Source organism: Thunnus albacares, chromosome 9 (genome assembly GCF_914725855.1).
Source record: "Thunnus albacares chromosome 9, fThuAlb1.1, whole genome shotgun sequence".
NCBI lineage: Eukaryota > Metazoa > Chordata > Actinopteri > Scombriformes > Scombridae > Thunnus > Thunnus albacares.
The window spans coordinates 19,793,053-19,819,682 of record NC_058114.1 but is presented as its reverse complement, the minus strand read 5'-3'; the positions used below and the strand labels follow the sequence as shown (position 1 = coordinate 19,819,682).

The following is a 26,630-nucleotide window of genomic DNA, read 5'->3' as shown; positions in this document are numbered from 1 at the left end:
AAAAAAAGCTCGGCCCGAGGACGTTGGGTTGATACTCGCAGTATACTTTTTTAATCACGATCTTTCCGTCTTTCTTTTTCATGCTTTCGCTTCTAAAAATACAATATGTCCATGTCCCATATTGCTTTAGAGTCGTTTCACTGTGTTCACTCTGCACACTTGGTAGGCTTGTCTTGTGAGACATTTTGCCTACACAGTGGCTCAGAAATGTATGATATTACAGGCTACATTACATATTTAATATTTATCCAAGCCAAGTGTTCCCAAATACATTCACCACCTGGGCACCGTAACATGTAGTATTTAACATTTAATCTCGGATTTGATGTGATTTCGTCCCAAATAACTCCAGAGTTGTGATGTCTTATAGGCCGAGCTGTTGGAAATGTACAGGCGCGGAGATCAAGGTGACACATAATTAGCAAGACATGTATCCATATACATTCTCACACGCCCTGTTATCCTCTGGTTAATTAAATTAAGTTAATTATAACTTTGCCCAACACTGCAGCAGGCTAGAAGACAGGGGACAAGTATGGATGACAGATGGGTCTGAATGCGTAAAAGTCGAGACTATGCGTAAAAGAAGATATGCCTTTAACCTTGATTTTTGGTTTCATAAACCCTGTAGCCTTGACTCATATGCGCTTCATCTAACAGCAATGGCAGCACAAACTCTTTAATGGGACGTTGCAAAAAAATTAACACACCCAGGGAAGACAGGACCAAGCCTATGATTATGACATGGAGGTGGAGGGAGAGAGGACCAAAGCAGGGTCCATGGATGAAGGCCCAGTAAGAGACAGTGATCCAGGTCTTGTGACGAAGTCTGTTCCCCCTCGAATAAATGTTCCTCCTGTTAAAATTGTGTTTCCCGTAGGGTTAGGATTAGGGTTTAGGTTAGGGTTAGGCGTGGCAGAGAAGCAGGTTGGGTGTAGGTTAAGGTTCAGGGAAAGACATACAGAAAGGGGGAAACAGACTTCGACACAATCTGATCAGAAGCAGCACCGCGGTAAGGGCACAAACAGGGCCTAGTAGCCTATTAATTTACTCCGAACCAGTGTAAATCTCTGTCTTTTGGAGAAGATGGCTTTGTATCATTTACAGCACCCCGCCTTCAGACAGGGTTGGGGCCGATGGGTAATTGGAGGGGTGAAAAACTTCGATTTTCCGTTTGTGGACAGGTGTCGTACGGCGTTTGTGCAAGACAAAGTAGGCTACTAATTCATTTATGGATGCGTGTGTCAACACATGTGCCCAGTTCGATCTTTGGCACCGAAAAAAAACGCAAAATCAACCGTTGTGTCCTTACGCACAGCCACATACGCACCATGTTGCGTACCTAACAGCCTGTTGACCAATCACACCTGAGAACACCTGTCAAATGACCTGATTTGACCTTATTATTCTCTTTTGTAGTATATTATTGCCATGACCATACACGGGTCAAAGTAAGCCTATCTAATAAAATAATTTAAAGTGTACATATTGTCTTAGTTTCTGTGTGAAATTGGCGCATCCATTCTTTATTTGAGGATACAATGTGTCCCTACACACCTGACCCCAACTCTGCACCAGACACCATTACCAGGCTTTTAGGCGATATAAAATCCCATCACTAGAGGGCAGCATAAGAAAAGGAAACTGAAATATATTGTCGATGAGGCTATAGAAATCCCCTCTTGCTCTTTTACTGGAAATTATAATTATAGATTAAGTAGGAGAGACTGATTTTATCAATATACTACAATGTGACTGTTCACTGGAATAAAATCTCCACATCGCTGAAATGAATGCAGACACCTTTAACACAGTGGCTTTGTAACAGCATCATGCTTGTTCTACCCAATGATTTCTTCTGGTATACTCCCCCTTAGCCCTCATCCAATCAAAAATCTCATTTTTTTTTGGGTAAGTATTTCAAATATTTTAACCAAACTATCACGGCAAACGTGTAGGCATACAGCTTATCTACACTTCAAATGAGAGATCTTTTGCGATGTTATTGAGGATATTTCGTCAGAAGATAGTTTGGGCATTTAGACTGTCAGAATCAGGCAGAAATGTAATCGACATCGATGTGACAGTGGTTTAATGCTGGAGGACCATTGTTAATTCGGTAGGAGAGTTTTTGAAAATGAAAGCATGCTCTCTCGCGGTGATTGTGATCAATGTTGTGGCTCTGCTGTCGTCCTCAGTCCTTGAGTGCTGACATTATAACAGGGTGGTAGTTGTGAAACGTACTTAATACATGATGGCAACATATTTGAAAAGGAGCGGGAAATGAGAGTGAGTAACATCACATTTTTCAAAACAGCTTATGCGCAGATGTAGCCATTTATTGGGCTATTTATTTATCGGATGCTGTTTATGTGATTTTTTTTTAAGTGCTCATCTCGATAGGAAAAAAGGGTGGCACCTAATGACCTAATTTCATTTCTAATTTTAATTTAAAGTGAGGGCTTTTAATATCAACCCTATAAATTCAAGCTAATGTTACTTAAGTTATTATAAGCCCATAGTCGCAGGTGTAGAAGAACGGCTTACTGTAAATAAGTGTTGCTGCTGTAGATTATAGATATGGAGGGGGGAAAGGTACATAAACAAACAAAGCTAGCAGTTAGTAGATTAAAAATTCTCCTCCAGGTCACAGACAATGCATCAGCTCACAAGACAGTCAGGGATGCGAAAATGATTGTTACTATGTCTATATTATTATGACTTACAATACCACAAACAATAAAAAAAAATGAGTAGGTAGGCCTACAGTATATGCTAGTGTGACAGAGGTAGCAGATGTGCTTTGCAGCTGGATTAAATGTATAAATCTACAGGTGCACACGTAGAAAAACTTGAATTTGGAGTTAAAATGCGCACATCACAGAACTAGAGCCTACTAGAGTCTATTACCCGTCTGCCACTGATTGAGCCCTAAAGTCATTATGTCATAACTAGGTTATATAAGCTGTGAAAGTGAAAAAGTATAATTCTATAAAGTAGCCTGTCATTATGTAAAATATACGTCTGAAAACTTGTGAATGGAGCTGCGTAACAGTAAAAAGGAAAGTAAGTTGTGGCAAAATATTATGAACACTTTTCAATGTAATGCAGTCTAATACACCACTAACTCCCACTAAGACCTCAATAATAAACATAAAGTAGAATTATCACCTTTCATGTCAACAAGAACTGAAAATGTATAAGCTTCGTACAAGCTGAATTTATAGCAGAGCTGCTGTATTTGATTGCATTAGATTGGTGTCCCTAATAAATTGCTCAGTGGGTGTATATATTATTGTTTAGTCTGTTAGCATTGGAGTGAAGCTGAAACATGAACATTATTAAGCTATGATGTATTTTTTTTAAAAAATAGCTCCTATAGTTCCTAACCAGTCAATATTACAAAAATATTTTTTAAATGAAATGATACATTGAAATGATACACAGACATATATTGGGTATATCCTATCCCAGTAATAATTTCTAATAGGCTACTTTCAAGTATTTTCAAATATTTTTAATTATTTTACACTCAAAAAGTGTAGTAGATGGCACATCCAATAAACTTCAAACAGGTGCTGGACCAAAGAAACAATGTAACAAAGAAAATTGAAGGTCCACATTGTACCCCCCTTATAGATACAGCTTATGAGACATCCGTCCATGGTGAATATCTCATTAAAATGCATCTAAGAGGGCTACAGTGTGCAGATCTTTATCTTTCTCAATTATTTTACAGTGCCAGATTAAGAGCTGTAGGTCAAGCCCCTGTATGATGCAAGGGAGGGAGGAGGTGCCTATGAGGTATAACTCTGCAAGCTGCCCTTCTGGATTGTAGTGTTTTTCCACACAGCTTGTGAAAAACCTTGGCTCCTATCTTTTTATATATATTTTTTTATAAGAATGGCTGACAGGTCAGTAGACCAGCTCTGCAATGCCTCTGCCAGTGGAAACCTACCTGAAGTGTTGTTTTTCCTGCAAAATGGAGCAGATGTCAATGGATTTAATAGATTCAACAGAACTTCTGTGCAGGTTGGTACCTTTTTCACATTAGTTTGTATCAAAGTGAACTTGGAAAAATGTAATTGATCTTTGTATTTTGTTTTTATTTATTTATTTATTTTGCAGGCTGTAGTGCCACAGCGGCCTGATAAGCCTATTATTGTGTAAATGTGCTACTGTACAGGCTATAAGACCTAATCTATTTTGTCTTCAAACATCTCATAACCTTTTTTCATCGTTTTATAAAAATTAAATAGTCTAACTCGATGTAAATAGCTGTCAAATGAAATGTGTAGACAGGTAGCAGAGAGGAGTGTGGACTTTGTGACATAGATTTAAACACACCAAGTCAAAACAGCTAAATACCTGGCCAAAATAGCACTGAAACGTGCAGTTTTGCTGTAATTAATTATTTAATGTCGAATTATAATAATTGTGTAGCTTAAGATGAATAAATATGTGTTTTATTTAATGGAACAATAAGATTTTCTTTTCTTACTATCAGTTTCACAATTGAATGCAGTACAAGCACAGATTTTGGACTTAGCCATGAGGAAAAAAGGTTTACTGAAATACAATAAAGAATAGGCCGATTTTAGAATTATTATAGTAAAGGAAATGCCTGCTGTAAGTCACGTTTTACTTTGGGGATTTACTGGAGTATGTGTGTGTGTGTGAAAGGAGACAAAATGGTGGTGATGAGGAAATGGAGGCAGACCTGCCTTAGTAAGACAACAAACATGTTCCTTGGATTTTACGGGCAAATAATTTATTTTTTATCCACTGGCTGCACAATATCAATGTTACTATTACTTCTACTAGTATTAATAATGATAATAATACAGTGAAATGTCACATTGTGCACATTTCACTGTGTACTGATAACTTCTGCCAGTAGTAGTAGTACTATTAATGATAATGATAATAATAATGGTGTCTTAAAATTATCACTGCAGTGGAGTCATTTAGTCTCCTCATCTTAGTAGTTTCATATGAAGCTCTAATTTTGTTTGAGTGTTGGAAAAAAAGTTTCATCACCCCTCGGTCTCTTTTTCATATCAGCTAAATTGTTATCATGATGAATAATAGCCTCTGACTATTAGCCTTACATGTAGGCCTACACTGTGAGAAATTACTATTATTTTATATCAAACAACAGTATAACCCTGTTACCTTTAAATGCAGTACATCACTGTTAATTTGGCTTGATGAAATGGCTCAGATGAAAGATAAGAAAGGTATGTTTACAGTATGGATTGCTTCGAGGAAAGAAAACAGTGCTTTACAGAATTTTTGGAAACACAAAAAACAGTATAGAGAGTTGACACGTTTATTGACACTGCCTGGAGATGATTGCAGCATGATTTTTCACCCATCTTCATGCAGCACATCGACTGGTGAGTTCCTTTTTGCTTTGCTTGTAGGCAAATTACATTCCCATTCACTTTGAACTGTGCTATATGCCAATCTGTCATGATACTGATCTGGTATTTTGCCCTCTGTTTACAACATAAAACAAAATAAGCTATTTTACTGGTATATATGTTTTCATTAAGCTAGAGAACTATTCTTTGAGATTCTTTCTGACTTATTGATCAGTCTTGATGTTATGGAGTTTGTGATCAAATTGTTTTCTTTAAGTGAATTTTATTCTGATGAAATGCAAAAAGCACTGGACTTGAAGTTTTGCTGACAAGCTCCATCTGTTGAAAGTAACACCTTGTATCATTTGTCTTAACAGTTTATGTCACAATTCAAATGACTATGGTTATTCACTGTTGTAAATACTGTCAATGAGTAATTATATCAAGTCACGAGGTTTGGAAAAAATACACAAATCAGCTTGTAGTCAATTATACAATAGTGTGTGGAGTACTATGTCGTACATATTGCAGTTTATAGTAAAAGTCTGTAATTATACCGCTTGTAAAAATGCAAATTAACAGTAATAAACTTCAAACAGCAACAAAAAACCGCAACAGCAATTTCAGCAACAGCAAGGCACCGTTACAACAAATTAAATGTAACCCTGCTGCCAGTTCTTTACCGTTTTCGACGGAAAAAATCTTTAAAAGTGAACTTATATGTTTCGAGCAGTTGTTACTACTTGTTAATACTTGACTGAAACGTTGTATCTCTAATATAGTTTATAGCAATTAAAAGTACAGTGTAGAGGAATTTTCTCTTCTCTCGCATATTGACCTTCACATCTTCTCCTCCTCCATCTTCCCCGTCTGTTTATTGTCCTTCTCGCTCTTTTCTTTGTGCAGGTGGTCCAGTTGGGAAACGTCGCCGTAGTTGAGGCTCTTCTCGAGGCGGGGGCAAACCCGAACCTGCGCGACCCGGCATGCGGTCTCACCGTAACCCACGACGCAGCGCGCGAGGGATTCGTAGATACTGTGCGCGTGTTGTTGGACCATGGGGCAGATGTGAACCTCGTGGATGACCAAGGTAACCTGCCGCTGCACCTGGCCGCCAGGCAGGGACACCTGGAGGTGGTCCAGCTGCTGATTGGACGCACTGCGGAACCCAATATGTTCAACAGCCAAGGATGCACCCCCGGGCAGCTCGCGAGCCTCCACCAGAGGACGAACACTGCCGCATACATCGACGAGTATCTGAGTTCACGTGAGTAGTCTAAATTAAAGGTTTAGGCTATTACATTGTATAAATTATTGTTTGTTTCTGCTTTTTTTTTTTTTTCAAAATGTCTCTTAGTAAAAATAGTTTCCTGCCCATAAAACCAAGTCTCACCTTTAGAAAAACGTCCATTATCCATCCGTTAGAAAATTGCATCTTTAAAAAATTCCAAATTGTTGCAGTAATGTATATACAGTAGTTGTATATTCAATGTGAGGTTGTGGAAATGTTTTTTTCATAAGTCCAAGGAGCCATTATTTTATTTAACTAGATCTTTAAAATGTGTATAATTTATAAATAGCCTTTATTTTGTTCACCAGAACAAAAATGTCGTCTGAGAATACAGTTTAAGTTTATGTGAGTGGTTAATATGGAAATGAAATTATTTAAAGCCCATACAGCTACCGATATTAGCTTCTCTGTTATTATCAATATTGGATCTCATCAAAAGTCATAAAGAAAAAAAAACTTGGAGGAATGAGATAGATACCATAACGAGCAGTTGAGACAGTTGTTGATCTCTCAGCTGTAAAATTCGTTATTTGTCACACCTTTATGATATTCAAATTGGTGGTCGTTGGGTTCATTAAGTGTGTGCGCTTATCTACAGTATAGATTGTATGTGAAAAACTAATCGAACAGGTTTCAGGACTGAGCCCAGCCTAGTTGGGTAATAAAAAAATACTGCGTTTGTATAACCGAGAATTTCATGAATAGCCAATGAGGCTAACATGTGAGTGTAATTAGTCTGATAAAGAAAATAGGCCAATTTGACTATATAACAAAAAATAGGAGCGACTGAATTTAAAACAATAATAACCCTATTTAACACTATGTTTATTATGATTTTAAACCGGTCATAAAAATGCATTGTCACACTACACAGTATATCCTAAATGGAAAATATTCATATAAAGCCTACGCAATAATAAAACACGAAGTGGTTTGGTTTTTAAACTAAACTCAATACTATATTGTTGAACGTTGCCTTTTCAGTCTGACTTTGAATAGAAACACCTTGTAATATAATTACATATCTGTCTGTGTCACGATGACAAGGTATTAAATGAAATGAATCACTTTCCACCTATCTGAAAGTGCGATTATTAAGTTCTTCTTACTCTAGTTTCAAAATATAGTTATAATAATAGTTAGAATAAAGGAGCCTGTGCCACATTTATATGTCCACATGCAGGTTGCAGGTTTGCCACAAACTGCCACAGAGATATCGAAACTGAAAGTCAGTTTTATCGTAGCTTTCAACACACGTTTATCTCTGTGTGTAGGCCCTAAGTGTTATACAAAATTAAATTTTAGGGTAAATTTCACCCAGGCGCTCTCTGTCTCTCTCTCTCTCTCTCTCTCTCTCTCTCTCTCTCTCTCTCTCTCTCTCTATCTATCTATCTATCTGTCTATCTGTCTATCTATCTCTATCTCTCTCTCTCTGTCTCTCAAATTCAAATTCAAATTCAAATTCAAACTTGCTTTATTGGCATGAATGTCACAACAACAGTACTGCCAAAGCATCAAGAGTCAATGAAAAAAAGTGGGAGGGGCTCCAAACAGTTTCTGGGGGAACGCTCAGTGAATGGAAGTGTAAAAATATTACTTTAGTTATCAAAAGGAGATCACGTAGAGAAGTCTAAATGTGTGTGATTTGGTTAAAGAGATACAGTAGTTTGGGGGAAATTTTTTTCCCACTTTCCCAGAGTCAGAACTAATAAATGCCTTCAGACAGACCATTTTTATGTGTTTGGTGTAGTCTGAAGTAGGTCAAGTATGTCTTGGCTCAATTGTTGAGCGTCTGTTATCAAATAATATAAACCCCTATAATCTCTAAGTCATTCACTGTCCCTCAGGTTGTGACATGTCGATACATACTGGGCAGAGAGATATGTCCTGTCTCCTTCCCCGAGGAGTATTTTTAATTTTGAGAGGTCATTAATCTCTTTGAACTCTGAGATTTTAGAGTTGAACTTGTTAAAGTAAATGTTTATTATGTCTCTCTCAATTTAATTCAGTTTCAATCCAATATGCTTTATTGGCATGACGTTGTGGATCAAACATGTGGCCTAAGCACAAAGTTACATATAAACAATAGAATATGAACAGTAAATAATAAAATGAAAGAAAAGAAAAGAAAAAATAAAATAAAAGTAAGAAACAAAACAAAAAAAACCAAAAGTATCTTACATAGAAACATGTTTTGCTTTGTGACATGCAGTAACATATTCTCCTGCCAGACACTACTGTCTTTTGGGAGGGTGAGAAAAGGAATGTCGGGGGATTTTCCGCTTGAATTTGAGGAAGAAATCTTCTCTAATTTCTTTGTATTTTGGACAACTTGTGAGAAAATGAATTTCTCAACTTCTCCTGTTCTGCAGTGGGTACAAATCCTCTTTCTCTCTCTGTCTCTGTCTCTCTGTCTCTGTCTCTCTCTCTCTCTCTCTCTCTCTCTCTCTCTCTCTCTCTCAAATTCAAATTCAAATTCAAATAAACTTTATTGGCATGAAATAGCAGAAACCTATATTGCCAAAGCAGTACAGAATTATTCACATTGACAGATAATTAGCAATGAATATACAATAATATCAACAGTCATATCAAATACAATATAATAAAACGCTTTTTTTTTTTTTTTTTTTTTTTTTTTTACAAATGTAATCAGTCAGAAACATTTAGTACAGAGCTTGTTTCTCTTAGTGTATGACTTTTTTGCAGCTGTTACTGACTTTTCTCCCCACATAGATGGGACAGTTAATGAGGATCCAGGAGGTGGATAAACTCAGGATATATATTATTTATTATTTCAAAAAAAATCCTGATATTTCTCACAGTATAATAGGAAGTGAAAATCTGTCTCCACCACTCTTTTATTGGGTAGTCTGTTCTGCCTGTGAAGGCCAGGCTGGGTCCACTCAGTCTGTATATTGTTTTCTATCAGGCAAGGTGGTCAACTTCTCTGCCACCATGTACTCTCTGTTTAGGGTTAAATAGAACTCTAATTTACTTTGTGATTTGGTGGTGTTGTTCCAATATTTGATATAATTCTCTGTCTCACTCTCTCTGGAAAGTTGCGAGAACAATGTTGCCAGAGCATCAAAAATACAATTTGTCCAAATATTTGGACAGTTTAAAATGAACATTATCACAACATTAAGATTGAGATATGTGTATATGTATATATACATATATATATATATATATATATATATATATATATATATATATATATATATATATATATATATATATATATATATATACACACACACACACACACACACACATATATATATATATATATATATACACACACACACACACACACACACACACACACACACACACACACACACATATAGTAAAGTTTATCCTATGCATGTATCTGTTTCTCTCTCTTCTGTATCTCGCTTCATTCATGCACCAGTACATCTCGCTTTATGCATGACAGGATACTGCCTACTACAGGGGAGCTCCCCTGAAAACATGAGGTGTGAAATTTTGGGCGGTTTTTCTCGGACAATATGCTATTTTTGTCATGCGTTTCTATTTTTCTGTATCTTCCTCATCATGAATCATGCGTAAAATTAGGCTTGATGTATGACTCATGAATGAGGGTGATTGATAACTAATTCACTTTAATAAAGATACCGGCATGCATGATATAATTGCCATCACCAGCGAAGCGTGGCGGCGCAATATCATAAGCTTCATTCACTTTAACTCTAAGATCAGCAAAGTTCTGTTTTGCAATCAGCATACAGATATGCCAAAAAAAGAAGGAAGCTTACTCGCAAATTTCCCCAAATCCCCTCCGGCATAGTTCGCACCCTGCTGCCAACTTTGACCTTTAATGTGAGGATGTGTCGAGACATTCCCGCATGTCACCTTGAAGCCTCCCAGCTGTTACCAAAAGTTATGACCTCATGGATCGTGAGAGTTATATGGATCTATTGTTTCGCTCTTGCCGAATTTTATATTATTGCCTGAAACACAGACATACTGTATGTCAGCAGCTGAGCGCGGACATTCAAAGAACATACAAACAAATTAATATGAAAGGAAGCAGAAAAAAACAAACTATTAAGTTCGTCAGGGTGTTCCCTGATTGTTGACAACTTATTTTCTTATATAGATCTACTTTGCAGTGACGTACAACCATTTAGCCTCCACCCGAATACTTTGAATATAAATCAAACTTGTAATTCTGCTTTGTCTAAAAAAAATAACTTAAGAATATTTCAGAGAATTTGTACTAATTCTGTTAAAATCGAATGGTATCTGATCAAAGATGTTAAATTAATGCTTTGATTAGATAAGTCCTTTTAATTAAGGTTTAAAAATGTCGATTTTTTGTTTTCTATGGGCCCATACATTTAGCTGTATTAAATGTGCTGATTCATATTAATAGCCTATGCGTACACATGCGTGTATAACTTTCACTTTAAACTTAATTCAGACACACTGACAGCAGACCTGTACTTTAAATATTTCAGCTCAGAGAATGACCTCACGCTCACCATTTATAATTACCCCCTTTATTTGTTGACGTAATGACTGTCCAAACTTTGAGCGCGTGTCCAAAATAAAAAATTCCTTTCAGTGTGGTGACTTTCATCTACACCCTCTTTACTGCCTCTGTCCCACATCAGTCTGACCATCCAGCCCAATGTCAGCAGTAATATCACGTGAGCCACCGAGCCTGTTACAGGCCGCGGTTTCATTTTCAGTTTTACTTCATGTTTCCACTAAGGCCTCCACATTTTTGTTTTAGTGGGAATTAATTTAAATCCTCCTGGATGAATAAAACAGCCCGTAACAACATGTTATAATTTCACTCAAGCTTTAATCAAATACCTGCCCCCTATAATTAACACTACTTATTACATCTGTGTGTCAGATGTGTAATTCTGCAAGGGAAGGTAACTTTAAATTGAATTTTAGTCACTTTATAAAGGAGAAATCTTTGTCCACGTGACATAAGAATGTCTTAAATCTTTCTTTAAGGAACAACACACATTTTTCAAATGAAATCATGAAGAGGTTCAGTGTGCAGGCCTGTAGGCGAGGCAGGGAGAGAGGTGGGCAGGGTGTTATTCTTAGCAAAAAAAAAAGAAGGAGGAGGGAGGAGGAGTCAACCATATATGGGCTTCACCCGGGGCGTCATTTGAGGACGAGTTTACTGTATAACGTCTGGATTGGCCGAAAGAGTGTGACATAGCTCTAAAGCATGAAATTTAGATTTTGCGCAAATAAGTCTCTCTGTTCTCTAGTTTTATAGTACAGGTGAGGTGACTTTATATTTTTTTTAAACAAAAAACACTTTTGGGTCATTAATTATAATAAACATGATCAGGTTTATTTTTTCTATAACTTATATGGATCTGTGTGCTATAAATATATATACTATTGTTTATTTTTCATAGCGTATGCCTCCTTTATTGCACTTATCTATTACTGCACACAAGTCTTTAAGTCTGCATGAAGATAAACTCACTCCAATGTTTTCTCTCACACAGTCTAGAGGAGAGGGAGGAGGAGGAGGATGAAGATGAGGACCTGGAGTTTCATTGTTCTGGACTCTTTATTGAGAGAACTCTTTTCTCATGCTTCTGCCTTTCAGCTCATGCATTTTTAATATGCCGATACTTTAACATTTGGTTTTATAAAATCTCTATTTTGTTCTATTCAATCCCACAATGACCTGATAAATCTGCTTCAATTAGAGACATTGTTGTTTCTGGCTATTTACACATTTATCCACATTTGCATTTGAACATTTGTTGTTTGGAAAGAAAGGGGAGATCAAACTCAAATTTTGAAAAAACTTGCTAATTCTGGATGCCAAAAATACAAAGTATGCAACACAATAGCATAAGTTAATATATAGGTAATAATAGAACACAATAGTTTTTTGGATTCTGTCAATATCTGAGCCACCTATATTCTCTTATATACTCAAACTCTTGGTTTGCAATATTTTCCATATCCTCATAGTGTGAATATTACAAAGAAAGCCTCAGACAGTTATATATGCTCAAAAAATATTTTGTGTTCTACGTGCAGAGACATCTGTGGCCCAGGAGGTAGAGCCCATCATCCACTACTCATATCGAAGTGTCCTTGGTTGAGATATTACTTACTGATGGTTGGGCCAGCACCTTGCATGGTAGCTTGCTGCCCTTGGTGTGTGAATGAGCAGCAAAAAAACTGTTAAACACTTAAGTTGAGCTACTGCTGCTATGTTTGAGAACACTTCAAACCAATAACACTTAATGAACTCTGTGAAGTATTAGGTGCACCTAATAACTCTGAATCAGATGAAGACGGTTCAGAGGAGTTCTGTACAAAATGTGACATTATTTCCCATAAAGCTGTGTTTTAATTTGTTCCATTTATCTAAAATGAGGCAAAGCATAGTATCACTAAGTGAGACTGACAATATCCAGAGTTATTAGGTGCACCTGTACAATCTAAAACAATTCAACACGTCAGTCTTACAATATAACCTACCAATATGAAGTTTGTAATGTTTAGCTTTTTATGACACTGTCCAACAATTGTTGATTCAGCTCATATTGTTGAAAAACATAAGGACGACAAAATGTTATAAACACTTCTCTCTTTTTCTTTCTCCGCTGCTTAATTAACATGAATGTTAAAATTGCAAATATTGCCAAAGCATCAAGTGTCTAAGTGATAATATGGCATAATAAAATGTAACTATGAATCCCTGCTTGTCCCTATTTTTATCAGTTTGTGTGCGTGTGTGTGTGTGTGTGTGTGTCTATGTGGTTTGCATAAAACATAAAACAGGAATGATAAAAATAGACAATAGTTTGGAACACACAGAAGTACTGCAGGTCTGTTTAGTCTATTTGTCAAAGCTCAAGGCTCTCTGACACTTTTCCTGTGACCTTCTAATGAAATTCAAAGAGAAATGCCAGCAAGAGAGTTCAGATTCCAAGTTTAGTTAGACAGGGAATAAAAGTGCATTTGTAAAGGTCTTCCTGTACAACTTCCTTTTTTTGACACCTAAGCAAACTGTGTGGGTATGGGTGTGGTGTAAGTGTGTGTGTGAGTGTGTGTGTGTGTGTGTGTGTGTGTGTGTGTGTGTGTGTGACCCTACAACAGCTGTAGAAGTCATTTCAGGGTCAGTCACATTCTTTAATGTGCAGATGACAAAGTTGTCTGTTTCAAGGACGAGAGTCATCACATGGGGCCTGCTACTTTTTTCTTATGCTGTTTTTCTCGCTTTTATCACATGAACCTTTTATTGTCTTATGAATTGTGTTAATGATATTTTTTTTAATCTGCCTGGCTGCAAAAAGCAGTTCCTCTTGTGGGACAATCTGATCACAGACACTCTAAGTTTCCTTGTGGTCAAACCTAAAATTAAAAGTTTATGCCATTTAATCTTTCTATACTGAATTCATTGTTTGCTAAATGTAAACATATTATCTCCTGAGCATGTTTATAGTGAGATAGTTTTGCTCATTTGTTCAAGTGTTAGAATAATAACAATATTATTTTCACCAACTTAAGCTCATGGGCTGTTTTAGCCTAAAATGCAATCAATAGCTTAGCACCATTATGCAGCCAAACACTGGAGTTAACAGATTTACATTTGCTTTTGATATAAAAACTAATTTTCCCTCCAGATGTATCAAACCAGGGATCTATGCTTTTTGTATAAAAGTCGTAATACATTGTTTTTTTTGTTTCTGCAACATGTACCTGACACTTGAGTCAGGCAAATATAATTAAATATACAAAGAAGGCACTGGTGCAAAAATGAGACAGGCATTTTGCTTGATTTTGATAGTAGCATGTAATACCAACCTGGTAAAGGATCAGCAAGAATATAGTGCAACACTTTATAGTGAGTAATGCAGTATTCAGATAGCTTTATCTAGTAATGTTTTCTACTATCTATCTAGTAATTTTTCAAGTCTGTCTCAAAATAATAGTCAGATGCCCCTATTATCTTTGAAATAGGTTTTGCTTCCAAACTTGTGAATGTGACATAAACAAGGTAGGTCATGCAACATGTGCAGGCTATATTTGCATCTGACTACTAGTTTGATGAAAACAGCTTCATATTTCTATGAGAATAGTTCCGCTTTCAGAGAGGCTGCTTAAATGCTCTTTTCTGTGTAAGTGGATTTCAGTGGCATAAAAATGACTGTATGAAGTGACTGTGGATCATTCAATGATGTTATTATTTGATAGCATATTTGTATCATATTCTGGATAACAATGTCTAGTACGTCTTACCCTTTACATTCAAGTTCCGTACTTGACAGTACTAAACTGAAAGTCCGTCAGTTCTTCCTTTTCTAGTGTCCACAGAGGAAATAAATCACACTCTGTGGCAGCTCTGTTGCAATGTCTATTTATTATTTGCCTGTAGTACATAGCATATGCATATTTATGCTTACAAACGAGGAAAGGTCTAACAAGCATCCATACACAAACATACAACACACGTACCCAATTCACATATGAGCAAACTTTACTGTTCAATCCTGTAGTAAAAGCAAAAAAAAAAAAAAAAAATCCACCCTAAAACAGCACTCACTTATCATTCCTGTCAGTTTGGACATTTTAAATAAATAAGTCCCTCCCAAGAATCAACTTAGGAGCCAAAGCTCTATCTGACCTGTGATTAGGCAACATTTTGTGCAGCTGCTTCATCTTTAATGGTCGACCAACAGTGACATGAGTCATTTTTCTGGGGATGTGAGCACATTTTCTCACTCGAAGCTGTTGTTAGCAAATTACAGGAAGTCTTTTTGGGTATGTCTCATGAGTTGTCCTCCCATAGAGTATGAATGAAGCAGCTCCAAAAAGTGTCACATTATTGAAGAATGCATAAAGTATGTAGCTTTGGGAGAATGCTAATCTTCACATGAATAAGGATCAGGATATGTACGTGGATTTTAGTTAAACCAATTCTTTTTCTTTCTTTTTTTTTGTAGGAAAGATACATACACACACATACACAATGACATGGTTTAACTTTGTTTATCCCCACAATCCTTTGCATTGCCAGTCCCGCCCAGCCTTCATTAGGTCCAGACTGAGATCAAAACCTTTCCTGCTGTGCAAAAAGTCCATTGTATCCAAAAGCGTCATCCACTGTACCGCAGGATTGCTGCAGAGCGCAGATGAAAGCCTTGGGAATCCGCTGGAAGAGAGCAGGTGATGTGACAGACATCCAATCCAAACAGCACAATACTATTTATTTAATTAGTTGTGACGATGTAAGAGACATTTTTTTTCTTGACACACCTTTTGTATTCTTCACATCACATTACATGTACAATGACTGCCAGCTTGGCAGCGGATTTTGGAATCTAAACTTGTTTCTTGAAATAAACTGGACTCTGCTCCACATTTTAGCAGCTGATAACCAACCATCACTCTCACTTAATCTAAGGCCATGAAGCTCCACCGCACTGATGGAGAAAAATGTACAACATGAAGAGTTAAGTAGATTTAAGTACTGTGCAAAAACTAAGGTGCTGACTGACACCTTCACGCCTCCCCCAATCTTTCTCAAACACACACACACACACACACACACACACACACACAAAGGCCATAAAGCCAAGTAGAAACACACACACACACACACACACACACACACACACACACACACACAGGTATGCACGCATACAGATCACTAAAGGCATGTCTTGAAACTGTGTCGGATCTGTAGCATGCCCATTATGCAGGGGGAGCTCAAATGAGTAAGATAATTACCGTTTTCCTGCATAATTTAAAGTCTTACCGACTCACCTACAAGCCAAAGTTAGCAGGGAGAAGGAAAATATGACTGAACATTTGTATTTCTTTGTGCTTTCATAGTAAACTGGGTGACTTGGGCAATAAACGTTTAAAAAAAAAAAAAAACGTGGCAAGATCATTTCAACTGAGGCCTCAACTTGATGTGTAAAATAGCACAAACATAATTTTCAAAAGAAAACTGAAAACACGTAGTCGGCATTGTGTAACTGCTGATTCTGACCACATCTGGTACATAAATGACATTCATTCATGTTCACTGAAACACCACCCATGACTAGATCCGTCTTGAAGGCGGCGCCCACCAGCGTTCACAGTCAATCCTGTAAATGTTTCCTTTAGGTCTGTTTTTTTTTTTTTTTTAAGGATGCTTAATGAAGTGATGCTTCATAAATGCAATAACACATTAAATAAGCTTTGACCTTGTATGCATTTTTTATTTTGTTGTTGCCTTTGGAGTTGGAATTTGTGGTTAATGTCACCAGTAAATGAGAATGCAAGTAAAGAAAATCACATACTGTACTTCACTTTTACATTATTTCTGAATGCATATTCTCGAATCTTGTCACAATGAAGAAGTGCAAATATCTCTGATTTGTATAATGGTTTGTTAAATTGGTCTACAGAAATTTTTTTGTGCTTTGGCCAATAATCTGAGATCTCACTGTGACTGAAAAGAGTCATGAGGAGTCGGTAGCTTGACAGCAATACTTCTACCTGCTATACATCACATTAGTGGCTAAAGCACACATTTCCTTTCGACATGTCTGTGGTAAACACTGGTTCAACAGAGCCCTTATGCTGACTGACAAAACGAAAACACGGAACAGATTTCACAAAGCCACAGGACAATCCATCAATCCACCAATCAATCTTATGTTTCTCATAGGAGAACTATACAGACAACTCGAGGCCTGTGGTATGTCTGCAGAACACATCTGATGTTCGTAGTCTTTAATCTGATGTGCATCTCTGGCAGTCTTTAATCAAACATCTGCATCTGTGGCAGTTTCTGAGGCAGATATGATACCTCTTGCAGAAGTGTCTGTGTGGAGATGCATCAAGCATCTGGCAGATCCCGCAATCTTCTGAAGGGCGTTTCTTTCTTCTCCCTTCTCTTTCAGTTTGTAATCGTAATCACACTTCAACCATCCAGGAAACACAATCCGCAGCCTGATGATAGCGGGCAGATGTCCTCCTGCGTTCTGTCACAGTTCATTTTAATGCTGGAGAGATAGAGGAAGTGTGTGACTGGGTGCGTGCGTGCGTGTGTTTGTGTGCGCGCGCATTTGCGTATATAAAAGCGGATCTTGGAAACGTTTCTTAATCATAACAGTTAATGGCGGTCCGTTCTCTTTGACTGCCCGTTAGTTACACCCACATCCTCAGCCTCCCATTGTCAGCTCTCATCTCTTTCTCCTTTCCTCAATACAGCTCCTTCCTGCTTGCCTTAAACATCAACACTCTGTTCATTCCTCCAGTCCTTTCCCAGATGCAATCCTGTCCAGCAGGCCAACTGAGGAACTTGTGCGTAGACACACACACACACACACACACACACACACACACACACACACACACACACACACACAGAGTTCTTCCTAAATCTTTTACATCATCGCTGCTTTGATATCACCGCCTTACTAATCCAGGATACAGGTTAGTAAGATGGAAGTTGTCTATGTCCATTCGTGTGCATATTATATGTGTGTGTGAGTCCAGTCTGGTCCACGGGTGTCTGCGGGCGCGTGTGTGTGCGTGTGTGTGTGTCAGTTGGTCTCATAGGAGGAAAGCAGCGCGGCGTCCACAGGCTCCATGCAGGAGGGGCAGGTGAAGGATCTCATCAGCCAGTCGTCTATACAGTCCATGTGGTAGATGTGCATGCAGGGCAGGAACCGGATGGGGTCTCCGTACACAAAGTCCATCATACAGATGACACACCTGCAGAGGAGAACACACACATTCACTATCAACTCTATACAGAAGAAAAAATGCAGGAAATAGTGGAAGAGAAATAAAAAACACATACTTGACACTAAAGCTGTAATAAGTGGTCAATTAATTGCTTAGTTGATCAGCAGAAAGTTAATCAGCAACTATATTGATAATCATTTAATGGTTTCAGTCAATTATCTAGGTATGATCTGATATGAACATTTCATGATGAAGGTCTGAGGACCGAAATATTTTGAATGAAGTGAGTACAAGTGACTGACAGTGTGCAGGATTTTTTGGTCTTTTTACACTCAATTCTCTTGCAAAAATGGCAAACATTTTGCATTTTTGATATTTTATTGATTAATCAAGAAATGAATCAGTGATAAATATTTATTAGTTGCATCCCTACTTGAAGCTACATTGGTTTATTTGACATGCAGCAAATATAATCAATTCAAAATGTAAAGTAGGATAGTGAAAGCCTCTGCAAATTACAAACAGTATATCAGTGAGTTTACACTCATTAGGTTTTGTATGTGAATTCATTTGCATGTGATAACAGGAAGTTGTGTTGCAGTATAAGTTTAAGTATATGATTCGGAAGGGGTTTTGAGGTTACATTTTCTGGCTAATGCAAATGTTGTGCTCAGTAAAGAACAGGCAGTATGAGAATGAAATTATTTCATAAACTATGTCATTAATAAAGCTTTTACACCTTAAATTTAGATAATGCTACATAAAGTCTTTTAAGGTCATACAAACACCCTGCTTAAACACAGATTACTGCAGTGAAGGAGCCTCTCTCTGAGTCCGACCAACCAGGTTTTCTACTCACTCTCTGATCTTCTTCTCAGAGCCATCCCGCCCCGCGTCGTACACGCCCTTTGGGAGATGTTGGATGAGTCCGATACGCTGAGCGATGCGGACCTGCTCCTCTTCTGTCAGCTGAGTGGCCAGCCGGGCCTGGCTGGGTGTCGGGTGGTAGACAGGCACGTGGATCTGCTCCTTTAGAAAGAGAGAGAGGAGCACACACGCAAAAGTTTTAAAGACATCATTGTCTTTTCTATGATTCTGCAAGATGAAATTACTTCTAGGTTAAAGTAGGAATCTGAGAGGGGGATTTACAGATAAATACAAGGAAAAATCATGAGAAGTCATGATTATTTTCCCCTTCTCTAGCAAACCTATTTTTATTTTACCCAGACCATCTGCTGCTCTCACGGTGCAGCTCCACAAGTTTCAGAGTTGTGGCAGGAAATACTGTCAGTTGAAAACACTCTGAAAATACGCTGCAATAAGACTGATATTCTTCTTTCATAAGACATGCTTGCCAAATCTCTCTCCCTCCTTAATGTTATTTTAACAAAAGCAGAAGATGTTGTTCTTGTTATCACTTTCGGGTGGAAGTCAAGCCGGGTCTATCGGAAGAGCTGCAAGCTTATGAAACTTTCTTTTGATTATAGCACAAAAAACATCCTGTGAACCGGGATATAAGCATTTACTTAAATACTGCAAGATGGATTTATGTCACCACCTGCCAATGCAATACTGGTAAGCATTAGTAAGTAAGTCTCTGCCTTCAGGGCGGATTTCACTTTGGCTCATTACACAATGAAAGTAGTCAGATGTCTGTAAGAGTTTCAAATCCAGCGCACATTCTTTGTTTTAATATGTAACTGTTACTCATCTCAAAAAGAAGGCCTGCAGGGCTGAACTGGACACAACAACTTTTGTCAATGACTGATGCAATCAGTGATTAATTACGAGCCATGTTTTGGATGTTGGATCTCAGGCAGTAGGTGGTGGTGTTTCCCCACACCTTGTTCTAACAGCCGGTGCAGCAGAGGACCTACATAGCCACTTTTATCTGACTAGGCTAGAGATTAAAAATGTGGTGCATAAAAAAAAAAAATCCTAATTGTAGTTCAATTGTTGGTGTCAGTGTGACAGATCTGATTTATGAAATTAGATTTGATCACCACAGAACAGAACACAGCATAACCAAACGTCTCGCTATCCTTTCAATTTCCCCGTAGATCTTATATGGTCAAGCCTAAACATGTGGAAAGCTCACGCTGGCCTGCGCTCAACTTCAAAGAAACAGAAGACTCCCTGTCCATTGACAACTGAGTCAACAGCAATCTCCTTTTGGTTTTGACCAACTAAAACTGAATGGGAAAAGTAAAAAGTGAAGAGTCTTTCATTATGTCTGTCTGTAAATATCGGTGCGCATAACCATGACTATGACTTTAAAGTGTGATGAAAGTAATATTAAATCAAAGCGACCAACAGGGTTTCAGTATTGGATTGGAATGAGTCAAATAAAAGAAGTCATTATATTAACACACCCCATTAAAATGATAACATACAACAAAACACATCATACACTATAAATGCTTTAGCCATAATTTTGAAACGTGGAAAACTAAAATAATGATGTTATTTCCCACGACATATTTTCTGTCAAACACTTTGATGTTGCAGCAGCAGCAAAATGGCACCACTGTCAAAACAAAGTTAACGATTATGTACTGACGTGCTTTAATTTCCTGCAAAACCACAGCATGACATTCATGATCTATGAAGAAATGCAGCACTGCAGAGATTTATAGTCACAAATGAGGTTGATCTACGCTGTTTTATATGTGCTATATATACAGTGTCGTCCTCCTTCATATGCTTATATTTGATGAAATTACACTTATTTATATAAACTTAGTACAGCGAACAGTTTATAGGTGCGGGGAAGAAAAGGCACATTTTGGTTTCAGGCATCTGTACAATCAAACCACGCGTGTCGTTCTCCCCTCTGAACTACTACGACTTTCTATTCACTCAACTCTTTTGCGGTCTATGTGTGCGCCTGCCTCATCCTCTTCCTTCCTTTACTTCCTCCCTCTGTCATTCACTCGCTTCTACCAAACGTTTATACAATGGATGCACTTTCTTCTGTGGTGTGTGTGCTAGTTCATTCTCTCCCTTTCTTAGCCCACATCCCCTCCGGCTCCACCTGCGTGCCAAACCATGAGGTCAGAGGATCCTGCAGCCGGGTCATGGATTAAGATGCAAATCCAATCTAATGCCATTAAGTGAGCTCCTTCATTAACCACCTGTACATCCACACTGCAGAGATGACCTTTTGACACAAAGCACTGACCGCACACTTGAATGAAGCTGGAGATCAGACGGGCGTCAGCCAAATCAGCAGACTAAACATTTATCAGACGACGCTGTGTTTACGAGCCTCACTTTCTGATCTGCCTGCACAACACAGCGGGTAAGCTAACCACTGAGATTGACTCACAGAGCGGTAGGCACGTAACTTGTATCGCTCTCCATTTCCTCCTTTCTTTTTCGGCTGAATGGTGGTTGGTTTAGATTAAGATGTTGACTTAAACGCTGTTGTAATGTGGATAATAATGTAATATATATGTAGTATGTCATTTTGTCCTCTTATGTATTATCAACTAAAAATAATGTTCCTTCCTATTTACTGGTTTGTTTGTTTTTTTTTGTGAATTTGACAAGAAACTGTTCAGGCTAACTCAGTGTTATGTGAGCGTTAAAACTTTATTTAGCACAACTGACATGAGTAAAAAGATCAAAACAATATTTTTTATCCTTTTAGACAAAATATTTTTTATATTGTAAAAAGTAAATGACTGATTTACAGTATCTAGCAGCAGCCTACAGACATCTTCTGGCTATTAAATAATTCTAATATTAATTAATTGCATCAAACACCTTGCTTACTGGACAGAATAACATCACATAACTGTTCTGAAGAAAGAAAAAAAAAACATCAAACATATAACATCAGCAATGATGACAGCTAGCTCGCAGTCAGCCTCTCAGCACTGTAGCATTTTAAGCCATGAGTCAGCATAACTGGTAGACGAGGCAGACTGCTGCTTCCCTGACAGCCACTCCTTTCGTCCGTGTCAAAAAGAGTTGGCAGCCAGGCAGAAGGAATAAAAGCAACAGACAGGGCCTCAGAGGGGCCAGCAGCTGTACTCTGTGTATGTGTATGTGTGTGTGTGTGTGTGTGTGTGTGTGTGTGTTAGGGTGGTCATCTGTGCCATAGTCAGCAGTGTAATTGTTGTCATATGCCTCTCCCTCCTTTCATACATGGCATGTCAGCTGGACTGTGACAACTGTTCATTATGTGACCTCAGGTTGACCAGAAGGACACCAGTCAGGGAGACAGAGTAGGTGTGGGTGAAAGGGGGGGGGGGGGGGTCCAGAGTAGAGGGTGGTGGCTAGCTGAGCCAAAGTACAGACCTTGGTTTTGTCTGCCAAGTATGCACAGAGCAGCTGAAAGTGTCAGCCTGCCAGGCCCCATACTGCTAATGGTGAGCAGGAAGGGAGGTGAAGATTATGGGCAACAAGGAATGAGAGCAGACGCACAGAAAGAAAAAGAAAGACAGAGAGGGAGGGTATTTACCCTCTCTCTTCCACCATCCATCACTAAATGAAAGAAACTCAGAAAAAAGAGGAGTGGGAAAATGAAAGATAGAGGCATTCTCAACCAAGAGTGTAGAGCTAGGTAGTTTGAACCACAAAATACAAGATTCTCCCCAGAGCTATATTTGTGCATTCATGTGAACGTGTGTGTAGCCATGTAAAGGATGGGTTACAAAATGTACACAGTGTTGAACGCAGCACATTAGCAGAGCAGCAGCAACAGCAGCAGCAGCTTTAGTCAGCAGGATTGTTTGAGATGAGCCAGGCCTCCGCAGAATGACGGTTAGGTTTCTGTCTGACTTGATTCCAACTTGCTCCGACGTCATGCGCACATGGGAAACATAACCTCACGAGATCAAGGTGGCCACAGTTTTTGGAGGCAGTCACTGCAGCTGCTCTTCACCAACTGCAAGACCTCAGGGTACGATGGGAAACGCCAGGCTGTCACGTGATCAGACAGCTGTGTTACAGAAACTCTTCACTGCAAAGATTTGGATTTTATTAGTCTGATTGTGCACTAAGAATTCAGATGTGTGATTGATGACAACTTTTATCAGCCAAAGGGACAAAAAACATTCAGTAAACAAGTATTACAGATAAGACAGAATATGACTTTTAAGTCATTATTTCATTTTTGTCAGCATTATGAACTAAAATAACATAAAACCTTTGTTAACAAGTGCGACATGAAGATTCTCTGCATGGGTGTGAGGCCCTGACAGTCTGAATGTCTATTTCTGCACCTGTCCCCTTGTGTTTTGACTACTGATTGCTTTATTTACTTTATTTGTTTACACATTAAACATTGTATAAAAAAAATGTATTTTTTAAAGATTTTAATATACACAAAGACATTCACATATAAAAATACACTTTTTTACCTGCATATACTCAGCAATATATTTATATATAATTTAAAGTAAATAAACATTTATGCAGGAGAGGAAGCTAAAATCTTATACCAAGAACTGTCCCAAAACCTCTAGACAAGATAAACAGAATTACATTAAATAAAGATAATTTTGTTTTATTTGAATTTCTTTACTTTGGGAATGAGATGTGAATGAGTTTGACAAGTCAGCTTTATGGCAAAATAATCTCTTGATACTGGAGATTATAGAATAAATGTTGTTTTGATGATCACAGGGTACCAGGTCATTTTAACTGGCTATACCCTATCATACAGAACACCATTAAAACAATGGTGATTGAGTAGCTACAAACTTGAGTAGATTGATTTGATAACATTTTATTAAATTGGGATCAGATCTAACAGGATGTAAATATTTCTGTGATTTCTTGCTTATTCTTTGAAGGCTGCTGGAAACTGTACAACTTGACTCCAGTTCTGTGTCACTTCCCCCTGCTGCTGCTGCTGCTGCTTTCCAAGCAAGGCGCAGTTCATCTCAAACAAGCCCAGTGTTTACATAAGCTGCATTCAGGCACAGAGCTGAGTGTAGGTCACTGGTGTTTTGGCAGCGCTCAGACCCAAATACACAATTATTGTGGTCATATGGGCAAATAGGAAGAAAATAGAATAGATAGGCACGTAGAGAGCGTGTGAAGTACAAGCCGTTGCACAGCCTGTACTGATTAAAATAGAAATGTATCTGTTCAGTCAGATGCATGTGTGAGATGGAGGGCTGAAAAATGTGGCTGAAACAACAATGACAACCCCTTTCACTTGCAATATTACCAGGTCAATTATCTAGGCAAGCTGTTGGTTTTTGGCGTTAACATAGAGATCTCAAATATTGACCGTGTCAACACATTTTAAATAACTGCCCCAGCGATGACACAACAAACCGCCTAACTGATGCAATGACTCTTGTTTTACAGTTAGTTGAATGATCGTCTTCCTGACTGTTACAGTGGAGGTGACAGGTTTCATAATTTGTGAAAGTATCAAACAGTCCATAGACAATTATCAAGCCTCCTACAGAAAAACTACCCAAGCTACCCACAGTCTCGGATCACTATACCTTCAAAAGGGGAAGTACCGTTTTTCTCTTCTTAGCTGCGATGTAAAACTGTAATGTGCAGAAATACCTGCTGCATGTAGAGCTGCAGTAATTAATTGATCTACAGAAAATTAAATCAGCAACTATTTTGATAATCAACTAAATCATTTTAGTCCTTTTTTAAGCAGAAATTACAAATGTTTGCTGGTTGCAGCTTTTCAAATTTGAGGATTTGAAGCTTTTCTATGACATATTGTACACGACAGTGAACTGAATATGTTTGGATTTTTGACTGTTGATCAGGCAAAAAAAGATATTTGAAAACGCCAGCATGGGCTCTAAGAATTTTTAACAGGTATTTCTCCCAGCAAAATGATAATTCAGTAGCATAATTCCTCTTTAGGATATATGCCTTTATAACAGCTTAGAGACAAGACATACAAAATAAAATGCACAATACAATAAAAATCTTCACAAACGCATACATATCTCAAACAGGAAATATCTACCTGCCATATGGCTGTATCTTTTGTGCAACCTAAGCAGTGTCAAAGTGCACTTCAGAGGAAGCAACACCAGAAACACGAGGCGTTCACAGGCTCTGAAATACAAGCCCTTTGTCACGGGACTGCAGAGTAACAAAATCTTTGAACAAGACCTGCACACACCTGCACACAATACAGGCGAGCATGCACTCAGTTGATCACATAAAAATGCACACAGATAACAAAGACAACAATGGGAGAAGGAGAAGGATGGACATTACCATCACAGGATGTGTTTGTTGGTGTGATAACAGGAACGGCGTGACGGTAATGTTATGTGTGTATCACATTACTTCATCATCCTGGTATAGCAGGAAGTGGGGGCGTCGATGTAGGCTAAGAGTATTAACTCTGATATTTACACGCAACACATGACAATGCTCATACAATACCTCCACTGTAGTAGAAGTATGGTAAGGTAAAATTTAAAAAATAACGCTATTTCATTATTTTTTAATTTTACTAACAGTTGCAGCAAAATGAACAGGAGAAAGGTGGCAGTCTGTACCACATAGGCCTATATACCACTATACAGACTTTAACAGACCTTACCAACACTTCACTTAGTTTTGTTACTGTAATATTATGACCAAAACCACCCTGAGCCCTCCGATATCCTCAAGATGAAGATGAGAATGTAACTGTGAAGAGTTGTCGAGAGGACAAAAGAATTCAGAGGTGGTTACTCGAGTCCTGGCCCTTGTGGTCAGGAACAGCAGCCTCTATGTGGCTGTGTGTCAGCCAAAGCCCGCAGACTATGTCAATGACCTGCAGCACAATGGCTTGTTTGTCAGCGCCACCCCCTCCACCACCCCAATGCTTCTGTTACCAAATCAGGACAAAACAGTAGATAATTTGTCACAAGGGGCTCTCTGACGGTGTGTATGACTGCCTTACAAGGCAAAAAACCAACACCATATCTGATTTAAGTGACTAATCATATCTGCGGTGCGGTCAAAAGCACTTCAGTTGAACTCATCTGTCCATCACGTTAGTGTTATCACATCTGCGAGTGTAGTTTGGGAGAAGACATTTTCTTCTAACTCTTAAAACAATATCAAAAGATTGACACTGTACACAGTAGATTCAGTTCATTTAAAGTATCTGCTGAATGCAATGACGTTGGCAAAATGTACAATCCAGAGCTCTGGCCAGGAGGAGCATTTGTCCGGTATCGTTTGAATTAAAAGATGAATTCACGGACGGCAGTCTTTCGGACATTGCAATATTCAGTAATATTTCAATACTCCGTAAATCATTTGCAAAT

General features: G+C 38.1%; 2 protein-coding genes across 3 annotated transcripts in view; one reads left to right on the top strand and one right to left on the bottom strand.

Moving 5' to 3' along the window:
- The first annotated feature begins 1,940 nt into the window (after nucleotides 1–1,940).
- On the top strand, nucleotides 1,941–13,349 carry cdkn2c (cyclin-dependent kinase inhibitor 2C (p18, inhibits CDK4)). 2 transcript variants are annotated; one of them, XM_044360853.1, is made up of 4 exons: nucleotides 1,941–2,119; nucleotides 3,903–4,032; nucleotides 6,273–6,630; nucleotides 12,165–13,349. In XM_044360853.1, exons 2-4 carry the CDS (start codon nucleotides 3,904–3,906, stop codon nucleotides 12,167–12,169), a joined length of 492 nt encoding a protein of 163 aa, XP_044216788.1. In that variant the 5' UTR covers nucleotides 1,941–2,119; nucleotide 3,903; the 3' UTR covers nucleotides 12,170–13,349. The 2 variants fall into 2 exon arrangements, with proteins under 2 accessions (XP_044216788.1, XP_044216787.1); XM_044360852.1 differs by having other exon boundaries at nucleotides 1,941–2,289.
- Nucleotides 13,350–16,781: 3,432 nt separating this feature from the next.
- rnf11b (ring finger protein 11b) overlaps nucleotides 16,782–26,630 on the bottom strand; it is a 19,499-nt gene continuing 9,650 nt past the window's right edge. Inside the window, exons 2-3 of the mRNA XM_044360854.1 lie at nucleotides 19,229–19,398; nucleotides 16,782–18,396 (exon numbers count right to left, since the gene is read on the bottom strand). Of these exons, the coding sequence (XP_044216789.1) occupies nucleotides 18,225–18,396; nucleotides 19,229–19,398 (342 nt within the window). The 3' untranslated portion in view covers nucleotides 16,782–18,224. The remainder of the gene's footprint in view (nucleotides 18,397–19,228; nucleotides 19,399–26,630) is intronic.

Excerpts from the sequence above, each read along its gene's own strand:
- cdkn2c (XM_044360853.1), top strand. The coding sequence starts at position 3,904 with ATGGCTGACAGGTCAGTAGACCAGCTCTGCAATGCCTCTGCCAGTGGA. Across the intron at positions 4,033-6,272 it reads TCAACAGAACTTCTGTGCAG|GTGGTCCAGTTGGGAAACGT; the intron begins GTTGGTACCTTT and ends TTCTTTGTGCAG.